At 29.4% G+C, this 11,367-nt stretch overlaps 2 protein-coding genes across 3 annotated transcripts; one reads left to right on the top strand and one right to left on the bottom strand.

Annotated features, from left to right (window-relative positions):
* Positions 1-512: 512 nt before the first annotated feature.
* On the bottom strand, positions 513-7,380 carry LOC126771057 (ATP-dependent RNA helicase me31b). 2 transcript variants are annotated; one of them, XM_050490741.1, is made up of 8 exons: positions 7,291-7,380; positions 6,593-6,805; positions 6,437-6,518; positions 6,134-6,340; positions 5,778-5,949; positions 5,080-5,230; positions 4,805-5,000; positions 513-2,987 (listed from the first exon to the last, which is right to left on the bottom strand). In XM_050490741.1, exons 2-8 carry the CDS (start codon positions 6,652-6,654, stop codon positions 2,538-2,540), a joined length of 1,320 nt encoding a protein of 439 aa, XP_050346698.1. In that variant the 5' UTR covers positions 6,655-6,805; positions 7,291-7,380; the 3' UTR covers positions 513-2,537. The 2 variants fall into 2 exon arrangements, with proteins under 2 accessions (XP_050346698.1, XP_050346699.1); XM_050490742.1 differs by lacking the exon at positions 7,291-7,380 and adding an exon at positions 7,073-7,092.
* Positions 7,381-8,448: 1,068 nt separating this feature from the next.
* LOC126771062 (WW domain-binding protein 4) lies at positions 8,449-11,136 on the top strand. The gene is made up of 7 exons (XM_050490748.1): positions 8,449-8,625; positions 8,718-8,790; positions 8,858-9,049; positions 9,213-9,360; positions 9,859-9,949; positions 10,309-10,476; positions 10,931-11,136. Coding segments are annotated over exons 1-7 (864 nt in total). The 5' UTR covers positions 8,449-8,623; the 3' UTR covers positions 11,121-11,136.
* The last annotated feature ends 231 nt before the right edge of the window (positions 11,137-11,367 follow it).

Genomic DNA, 11,367 nt, shown 5'->3' on the forward strand with positions numbered 1-11,367 from the left:
AATTGCAAAAAGTTTAAATGGCAGTATGTTTCTATTTAACGTTTAAATTATTATTGATTAATATGTAGTTTATTTTGATAAGAATTAATTAACTTTGTAACAAGTAATTTGCACTAAAGCTGTCGATATTTTTTTAAACATAAAACTGGTTTCTGAAACTCACCTGTAAAATATATTATGATGTCGATCATATTTCTTATTTGTTTATATTATATTTCAAATGTACAAAGAATATTTTAAATAGATTTTAACGTACAAATATAATAAATATTATATAGTCTGTCCATCCTAAGATTATGCAAGTTCCATATCAATAGGATTGGTGATTATAACAATCTTTAAAGCTGTTTGCTTGGTTGGTCTTAAATAATAATATAATAAATATATAAAGTATATAATATAATAATAAGTTATATAAAGCTGGGAAATTAATATTGAATTCCATTTTAATGCGACCGTTGATACGACAAGATTAAAATCGTGTTAAACCAAACCGAATTAAAACAATAACATTATGTGAAGAGTTTATTTTTGGCCCATTTTTTTAACAAAAATATATTTATGATATTACAAACATTGTTGCACATGTCATAGAGCATGTGTAATCTTTCCATTTCCACCACACTTCTCGTAAATTGGCTATGGATTTAAAATAATGTGGGAAAATTTTAATATCTTGAAATATACAATAGAATAAAATGCACAAGATTAGCCTGAAATTTTTAAGTAATATACATATATATATATGTAAGACCGGACATTGGAAATTTTGAAAAATATTTTTGTAATGTAAACAATATCAAAACAATTATTTGTCAACTTGTTGTGCTCAATAAAAATAAGATTTACTTTTAAGATATTATATTTTTGTATAGTTCTTAGGTTTTAAGTTCATGATTTATTGTTTGAAATAGATTTTTATAAAAATATCTATGATATGCTGCCTTTTTTACTTGGCAAACAGATGAGACGTCTAAAATGTAAGTTATTCCATTTTTAAGACAATCCAAAATGCTAATCTTTTTGTACTAATCGAATATCACTGTTAACAATAAGACGATTTATATTAACTATAGCACATTTGTCACTTTGTATTTAAATAGAAATTAACTACTTTACCCCGATTAATTTATAGAGTAATAGGAAGACAAAATTAAGATAAAACATCTCATCTCATTACCATATTTATATAACCTGGTGATGAATTTGATATCACAGTTACAGATATTTCAATAATCTTGACACTTTCTCTCTTTGACAATTGCTTCTTTTTTAAAATCGAAATCTGTAAAACATTTATATATAATACTTATTTAAAATAAGGCAATACTCAGCAACATATTTAAAGATAAATTAAACATTGTCAAATAATTGTAGTATACAGTTAATGAGTTGATAGAACATATTTTAATTATTATAATATGCATTTTGATTTACCTTGACTGTGACCAATTATATAACTCTTCACGAGACATCCCAAATTTTTAAACCCCCGAGAGCTCATCATCTTTAAATTTAATTGAACACAAATGGCTCTCCTTTTAATCCCTCAAGAAGCAGGGCAATATTCATAATGCAAGCCGTTAAACATAATGAGTGTATTCCCCTGCTTTGTTAGCTTGTCACAAGTGAACTTTTCAATAGTAATCTTTGATTTGAGTAAAAGGGTTGTCAGAAAGGACTATAGTTGTTACTCAAAATGCCCCACATGCAAATATAATCTTTTTAAAGTTACTGGTACAACCCATTCTCAAGATCAAGATCTTACATTTTTAACTTTTTACATTGTGACTTTTACCGCTTAAAATTAACAATAAAATATAAGAACTGTAAAATCAAGTTAATGCAACAATGACCCTATGTCCAAATAAATAATCACATCACAGGTTATTCAAGTTATCTTTTTTTGTGACTTTAAACTTATTTAAAATCTTGGTCAATTTATTGCTTTAACCTGATTTCAAATAGGAACAGCTTGATGTAAATACATTGTTTCAAGCGGCCAGAAACAACATCATGACACTGATAAATTCAAATGAATAATTTTCCGATATGTTTTATTTGAGCTAGTCTTGTTACCTACCCATTCACGGATAAATATAAATGTTAATTTATGTGAAGTATTAAAGTAATTATGTGCTAGCTCAAATTTTTAATATAAATATGGGTAGGTAAAGTTGCACAAGTTAAAAGTCTACCACAATTTATGTTTTGATCACTGACAAATTTAGATAGACTCTCACATAGGATAATCAGATAAATATTTTACTTTTTAACAATCGCAGGAAACTGCGCACAGAATCCAATATGGACAAAGAGCGCAAGGTGCCTTTCGTAAGTTCCGATGTTTATTATATACACTTTTAAAAAATTAACCTTTTCTAGGTTCAAGTCTTATTTCACGATAAACTATATACACGCACATATCGTTACAATAAATTCATTACACTTTTTACAAATAAGTTTTTTGTTTTTGTAATATTATCCTAATTCCTTTCACCAGTCAGTAAGTCCAGGAGGCGAAGGTGCCGGCGGCGTTACTTGCCGACTTCGTCCTCGTCCACGCGTGCCACGTACAGCGCCGGATCGATCACCTTCGGGATCGGTTTGATCTCCGTGCCCAGCTCCTGCTCGATGCGGTGCAGTGCGAACCGGTCGTCGTACGTGATCAGATTGATCGCTATACCGAGGTGCCCGAACCGTCCCGAGCGGCCGATGCGGTGGAGGTAGGTCTCCGCCATGCGCGGAAAGTCGAAGTTGATGACCACATTCACAGCCTGCACGTCTATACCTCTGGTGAACAGGTCGGAGCACACTAAGTTACGACAAAGGCCCGCACGGAAATCGTGGAACACTCGATTACGATGCGCTTGAGCCATGCGCGCGTGGATGTAGTAGCAGCAGTAACCCAATTCGGTTATTTTCTTTGCAAGCAACTCCACGCGTTGCGTTGAATTGCAAAATATAATGGACTGGTTTATTTGCAACTGTAAAATATAAACACAAAACTTATCTATATTGTATTACAAATAAATGGCGATAAAAAAATCCGGACCTAGTTTTATTATTATATTAGACCGATTAAGTCTTTGTAAATGAGCTTTTTCATGTTTTGAAAAGAAAAAACCATTATTGTTGTATGCCAAAACCTATACTGACTATATAAGAAATGTATGTAAAAAGTGCTTTATGAGAAACTTGTATTATTATTATTCTTAGTTGTAAATTTAATTATAAGAAGGTACAACAATAAATATTTATACTTTGCTTAATCTTTTATAGTATAACTAACCCTAATTCAACAGAGATAAGTGAACATTTTTGCTTCGACAGTGAATTGAGCATCAATTTAAACTTTGTTTTTGTAACAATTCTGTTATCAAAAATTCATAAATAACTTAATTTATGTTCATAAAAATAATTTATTGACCAGATAAGGAACACAGTTGCTGAAATCCCTTTAATGTATAATTGTTTCTACAGCCTGGCATGCAACAAAGTCTAAAGGCTAAACTATATTTATAAAACTTAAAATTTGAAGGCAACCTTTCTGGGAGGATATATTTGTTTTTTAATTATTATATTCTAATCTTCCAACTACTTATCACACTAAGACTAATAAATCCCTTTTTGGGATCAGATGACCATATATAATGCTGAATGCATATAAGCATGTATAAATATTTATTGAATTTAAATTTATGCAAGTCATTAGCGCTAATGAAATTTAAACATGAACGAATTGTAAAAAATGTGTACACAAAATATTATCAATTTCGATACAATTTAACTATGATTTACAATATGCTTACAAAAAAAAAGATATAAAGCATGCAAAGATGTGTATCAGCAGTTAGTGATTTCTTGCAAATATCATTTAGAGACGCAAGGGAAACACAGAATGCACATACAGAAATTCTAATAGATTGTCTATCTATTTAAGATATATTTTTCTTAATATATTTATTTTTTTCCAGCCTTTTGCCGTCCACTGCTGGACAAAAGCCTCCACCATAGAACGCCAACCATCCCGATAATCCCTTAATATATTACATGAATGTAATGCAATTTCATGCAGCACTTACAGAAAAAAACAAAGGCAATGTCTAATAATATAGGGAATGTCTGACATAATAATAATATGTCCAGCTTCAAGAGCCAAATGTTTAGTTTAATTGAACACAAAGTTTAGTTTTTATATTTCAGAGACTGACAACCTTATTTGAGAATGGACGGATAAGACATAAGTCACAATGGTATGTTGAAAAAAAAAATAGGTTAAGAAAACTTTTTTTAAGTAAAGTTGAACATTGTGTTTATTTAGTGAAATTTGAGATGTGTTGAATTTTTAGTTTTAACAAATTCATGAAAAATCTTTGATTGTTTAATTAATAAATGTTGATTAAGAATAGAACATGGAAAACAGAATTTTATATGTACTACATATTGAATTAACCATATAAAATGCTTTTGCATGCATTCAACGCCGAGACATCTTTATTTACTATCACTCCTTTATATATATATTCTGTTCAATATTAAGAATGCAATTCAGAATGCAACTACAATTTTTTTTTAAATTGGACTTAATTTAGTGTTTTTAAAAGACACCTAAAATTTTTGTTATACATTAAATTTTATTATTTGTATTTACAACATTTAGTAGCTCATCCAGTGCAATTCAATTTAAATTACACAGCCAAAAATTACCTTTTATAAAAGGTTAATAATTAATAAAAATATATATATCTATAAAAACTTTTGAAATGAGTTTAATTAGACAAGTAAAGTTGGGTAGCGTTACCTTTGAAAACAGTGTATTTAAACAGTGCACTTTCTGTCTCTCTTGCACAAATGCATAGTACTGTGTTACACCTTTCAATGTTAATTCCTCCATGAGATTAATCTCATACGGCTCTTTTAAATGTTTCTCCATAAACTGTTTAACACTCAGCGGAAAAGTTGCTGAGAATAACAATATTTGACGTTCTTTTGGTAATCTACAAAAAGGAAATAAACACATATATATACATTTTATAAAAGTTATATTATGAAATTTAAAAAATCATTAAGTTATACCTTGAAATAACTGTATCCAGCATGCCTTTGAAGTCCTGGGAAAGAAGTTTATCTGCCTCATCAAGAACCAACATCCTGCAATTCTCCATCTTTGCAACTTGCTTATCCATGAGATCAATCATACGCCCTGGTGTGGCAATTATTACTTGAACTGAAAGAATAGTGAAAATATAAGCTTGGCTTCATAATTATTAATAGTTATAGCCTTTTCATATCCATTAGAAGAAAAGTGTATGATTTCCAATGTTCCAAACTAAACTAAATGTATGGAATTGTACTAAATATTTTTATAAAATAAATCTTTAACTTTAACTTATTTAATATTATTTAATTCTTTAATATTAACTTATAGCGTGATTTATCCATTTTTATGTTACATTAAAATGAGCCTCTATCCAGATTTCAAAGTGGATGTATATCATACATTGTTAGAAATGGAAGTGAATTATACATTATGACAGATACCCTATTCCAATCATAGAAGTAAAGGCAAATGAATAACTTTGACATTGAATTGACATGAATATCATTAGTCGAGATGAAATAATGTAAGGATTTGTAAAAAAAATTGCAATTTGAATGTCAGCGAAGCTTTACTCCTTCGATTATAATAAGCTGTAGATGATTTTACAAACCACTTTATGAGTAGTAGTTTAAACATTACTTTTTATTATTAACTATCTCTATTAGAACCATACCATTTTGGTAAATGCGCATTATGTCATCTCGCAGGTTTGTTCCTCCTGTGGTTACCATTACACGAATGTCTGTGTGTTTTGCAAGCTCAATGCATATTTGTGATGTCTGTAGGGCCAGTTCTCTTGTAGGTACCACAACTAAGGCTTGTATAGTATCTTTTTTTGGATCAACCTATAACCAAGACAGCAGTTAAAAAGACAAATCAAATTAGATTGAAGTTTTGAGAAGAAGATCATAATCAGATCTGTTTTTTCTCACTTATCAACAAGTGAAGGGGAATCCAAAAGTATCATCATTAGAAGTTTATAAACATGTGAAGCTTAAGTGTTAAGTACAAACTACTCAAAGTATTTACCTGTTCTAAAACTGGAATACAATATGCCCCTGTTTTACCAGTGCCATTCTTGGCCCTCGCTAGTACATCTTTACCACTAAGTGCAATGGGAATTGAAGCCTCTTGAATAGGAGATGGTTTCTCCCAACCTTTTTCAAAAATACCCATCAGTATTTCCCTTTTTAGACAAAATTCTTCAAACTCATTTCCTCTTGTGTCTGTCACATCCTGTTGGAACCATTAATAATTATTTTCATCATAAAACTCAATATAAATTGAAACAATTTCTTTTTTTTTTAAGATGTGGGTACTTTAAAAACTTACACTGGTTTTGATTCTTCTGTCTTTAGGCGGTAGTTTTAATTTTGCTTTCCACCCAATATCTTCCACAGTTTTATCAACATCTCTGTAATATTTGTACAAAATTGTTAAGAGAAAGTAAATACTAGAAAACAAAGAAAAAAAAATTTATAATCCTACCCTTTCTGACTGCTCATGTTTCCGACGTGATTACTTGAACTAATTCTATTTTCGGTCATCATTTTACCAAAAAGCCCTCTATGGGTGACTAAAATTAGAAACTTATCAAACTTTATTCGAGTCCAACACTAAACAAATTTCACGATAAGTCACTTTTAAATACATATGCTACTTTAGAAGTTTATCACGTTAACCAACTTAGTCCGGAAATATCTGTAACAAATAGTAAGCAAATTACACACATTAACCAACTTAGTTAGCATATATTTGTAATAAACAGTAAGCAAATTACAAAATTCATTCAAAGTACGCTTCCATCAAAGACATTTAAGACGCGTCAACAAGCAATGTATACCATCAACTTATACGACATAATATACGTTTACTAAACTGAAGCTACTATATAAATTAAAAAACAATAATAAAAATGAACATAACTAAAACTTTAGTCTTTAAAAAAAAGTTACGTATCTTAATTACCAAAACTATTTATTCGAGATTGGCAATCGATCAAAAAGATTTGCTACGATGAATTTTACAAAAGAACTTCTATATTTAATATGGCCGCCATAGAAGCTATTAAATAGAAACAGTTAAATGAAGGTACAAATTTTTGCACCAAATAATTACTTTTAAGTTATAAAAACTTTTAAGACGAATATTTAATAGTAAAATATCATTAATAAAACAGAAATCACCTTGATAAAACTTTAAAAAAGACGACGACACTCGATACTCGAAGACGACATCACAAAGTAAGCAACCAGATGTGTTGCTATATATTAAAACCAAACAATCATAGATATTTTAGAAACTTATTGTAATCGACTACTACCTACTATGCATTATTTAATAATAATGGTTTACTTCATTAAGAAAATAATAAATCATGTAAAAGTAAACGTTTTTTGAGTGTTAATATTAAAGAAATAATTTAAAAAAAAACTTATTTTAGATATAAATGTATATTTTTTAATACTAAGCATTATATGTACATTAGAAAAATACTAAACTACTAAAAAACTGTCCAAGTCGTTCTGGGAAATCAAAAACTGATCAATTATCAAATTCATTATTAAAGAACATAATTTGGAGTTTGTTTGGTATCAGTATTGTTGCCAATATAATAAAGTCGACAAAAGTAACAGTCATTTCTAATGTATGGAAGTCTCATTTCTTAAACATGAAGACATGTTATTCACAGAATACATAATCATAATTACAATAGTGCAAAGCGCAGAAATTAAGATTACTATTTTAAATAGTATGTAGGATCGATGATAGATTACCTTTTTATCTCTATTGAACCAAAAATGGGTACGGTTATTATTGCTGTGCGTATTGTAATTAAAATCATACAAACATAAAAAAATAAGGTATGTAAGTTTAATTGAATACTGCTGCAGTCTTTATAACATTGATCAAATTTTTAGTCCCTGTATTACACTGGATCCCTGTATTTGGATGTATCCAAATAACTTTTTTTTTGGCGTGTATTACTTAAAAGTTTATCTAATCATCTACAATGTATGCTAAATTAAAGTTTTTCTCAAGACAAAGTTACGTCAGTGTAGGTTGTCACACATACATTTGTATGTTTATGTTAAAGCATGAGCCATAACAAACACTGATAAAACCGTAGACAGGGAAACTAAATTAGTTTCTCTGTCTACGGATAAAACGTAGAATTTTTGGTTATGTACTCTGTGCAAAGAACATATTACTGCTAGTCATAGAGAAGTATTATTGCTGCTCGACGAGTGCTGCTAGCTATCGGTAACATCAGGCTCAGGCATGAGCTGTCGAAAAGTCAAAACCAAAAGTAGACATAGTGTCAAAGTCATATCTTATCTTTATCTGCTCATAGTTTGTTTCAATTTTAATTTCGATTATTAGTTTTGTAATTTTATAATTATAAGCTATACTTTGATAATCATTACATAATAAATTCAAGCATTACTTATAAATTATATTTGCCTAATTTACTACACAAAGTAAATTTATATCGGTTTGCAATTGTAATTAGTTAACATGTAAGTAAACCTAATAATATTATTTTTAATGAAACAAATATGTCTTAAATGTTAAATGTATAATATCACTGTATTATTCTGGTTTATTTAAGGACTACATATTGGAAATCGCAAGATCGGAAATATTGCGAATTTTGCAAATGTTGGTTTGCTGACAATAAAGTTGTAAGTATTTGTTTTTTAAAAGCTACTCCATTACTTGTATGTTAATTAACACAAAACTTTCTTTTAGTCCATATCATTTCATGAAAATGGTAAAAAGCATAAGGAAAGCGTTAAGAAGCACATTAATCAACTTAGCAAAAGAAGTGCAAAGGAATTTAAACAAAAAGAGAAAATCGAAGATGATATTAAAAAAATGGAGGCGGCAGCAATGACTGCATATTTGAAAGACATACAAAATAATGCAGATCTTACTTCACAAGTAAATATTAATAATATTTAAGTACTCCTTCTAAATAATTCTGTGTGTTGTTATTAAAATTATAAATACATTCTACTGTAAATCACTATAATTTATGATAAATGGAGATAAAATTAATGAATTTCAATGGTTTTACTCAGCATGTTATTCATTTATTTTATAGAGTATCAATGAAATGTTGGAAGTAAGTGGAAACAGTAGCAAAGATATTGTAATATCTAGTAATGTCAGCACAAAAGAAAAACCCTTATGGAAAGAAGTGAAAAATGAAGGCAAAGATGGTACATACTTCTGGAATACTGAGACAAATGGTATGAATAGTATTTTTAAAAAAATATGTTTACAATGTAGATTATGTCGTAAAAAACAATTATACAATTGAAATATACTTTATCTTAATATTTGAATTTTAATCTTCATTGTGTCACTACAGAATTTTAATATGCATGGTTAATGTATTCATTTGCTTGCCCTCATACTATTTTTTTGGGATAAATGCAATTTTGAACTACCTGAAAAGATTTCAAAAAATCGTTTTGGCCAACAGTCTGTTGTTGTTGACTTGGTGGTAAGTTTTATTATGTATTCCAATGGGTGCCACTATTGTGCCACCATTCTGCCGAATCTGCACTAAGCTACAAAACTAAAACTTAAGACAGGTGAATAATATGGTGTGCTTTATTAAAATTATTAACTCTTTGTGTAAGCATGTTTAAGTATTTGTTTATTTTATATTTGGTTTGATTTTTATTCTACATTTATAACTAAAACAGATAAAATACTATGAGTACCTAAAATGTCTATTTCAGAGACAACATGGGACCCTCCAGATAATTATATATCACTGGCTCAGCAGGAAGAAAAAGAGCAAGAGACACAGAAGAGGGAGAAGAGAATAAAGTAATAATAAATTATGCATTATGAATATTTATTATAAAGCTCTAGGGTGAATTAAAACAGTGTAGTAATTTTTTTTTCTGTAAATGTATCTTTACATGTGAAACAAAATTATTTGACATTCAATACGCAAAAGCTTTTTGATTATTTTTATTATGTTTTTATAAAAAGACCCCTAGAGAATGAATAAGAACAAAAAAGAGACTACTCAAAAAAATATTCTTTGAGGACTGTGATTAGATGTGACTACTAGGTGCTGTTCATGCGATAAAATGATAATATAAACTTTTACTCAAAATTGATCTTTCGGACAAGTCTAATTTACTCATTCATTATGATGTAGTATAAATTTATTTCAATAGAAAACAGAAGCGAAAAGAAGCTATAATGGAAGTTAAAGCTCATATGTCAAGAGAAGCCATGAGAGAGTTAGCTGTTGATAAAGACAAGCCGCCACCGTCTCGGACTGTACATTTTGGGCCTGCTCCCATCAGTAAACCTTATGGCTCTTGGAAACCAATCGTAAAAGAGTGAGTACATTATATTATGGATTTAAAAAATTATAAATTGTTATCGTTGATAGCTAAAAACAAACCTACAATTACAAAATATAATGAGAGAAGGGTAGGTGGGAAGCGTGACGAACAAACAAATAAACAAAAATCATTTTCGCATTTATAATATTAGTTAGGATACCTTACATAGTCAATTCATTGCCAGCCAAGAGATCTAATATTAAACTCCATGTGTTTGTAATTACACTATGCCATCATCTTTCAAACCAAAACAAAAATGTTAAATTGTTTTGAACGAAATTTAAAACAAAGATAAGCTCAAATCCTGACTTAACACATAAGCTTCCAAACACCCTACCCCCATAGCGGGCGTAGACGCAGACCTAAGTAGGGCGTGCACAAAACCCGGTCATCAATAGTTATTAAATTAGATATGTATTTCTTAATTTTACATCGTCCCTGTTTTCAGACCAGAAGTGAAAATCGACTTGCAATTACCAAAATCGCAAAAGGAAATTATCCCACCACCCGTAATTATGGAACCAGAGATAATACAATTCAAAGAAAAGCGCATCGAATCACTGGGCGAGGGACCGGTTGAATTCAAAAAGAGAAAATTAAATAAGCGCAATATGAGACAAAAGATAGACGACGATTAAAATTATATGTTTTTTTTTTAAATTATTGTTTCTTTTTAATCTATACTATATGTAAATCATTATCAGGCCGACTTATAAACATCGTTTAACGTCTGCTTAGTTAAAGACTGATTTATATCTTTCGTTTTATTGATTTGTCATTCGTAAGAAGACAACATTCAACAATAGTTAAAAACAAAAAGAGACTTTACTCCGCATTATCGTGTAAACGCGTATAAAAACGTTGTCATGCCACTATGTTTTTTTT

The sequence above is a fragment of the Nymphalis io genome, chromosome 10 (genome assembly GCF_905147045.1).
Source record: "Nymphalis io chromosome 10, ilAglIoxx1.1, whole genome shotgun sequence".
NCBI classification, from domain to species: Eukaryota; Metazoa; Arthropoda; class Insecta; order Lepidoptera; family Nymphalidae; genus Nymphalis; species Nymphalis io.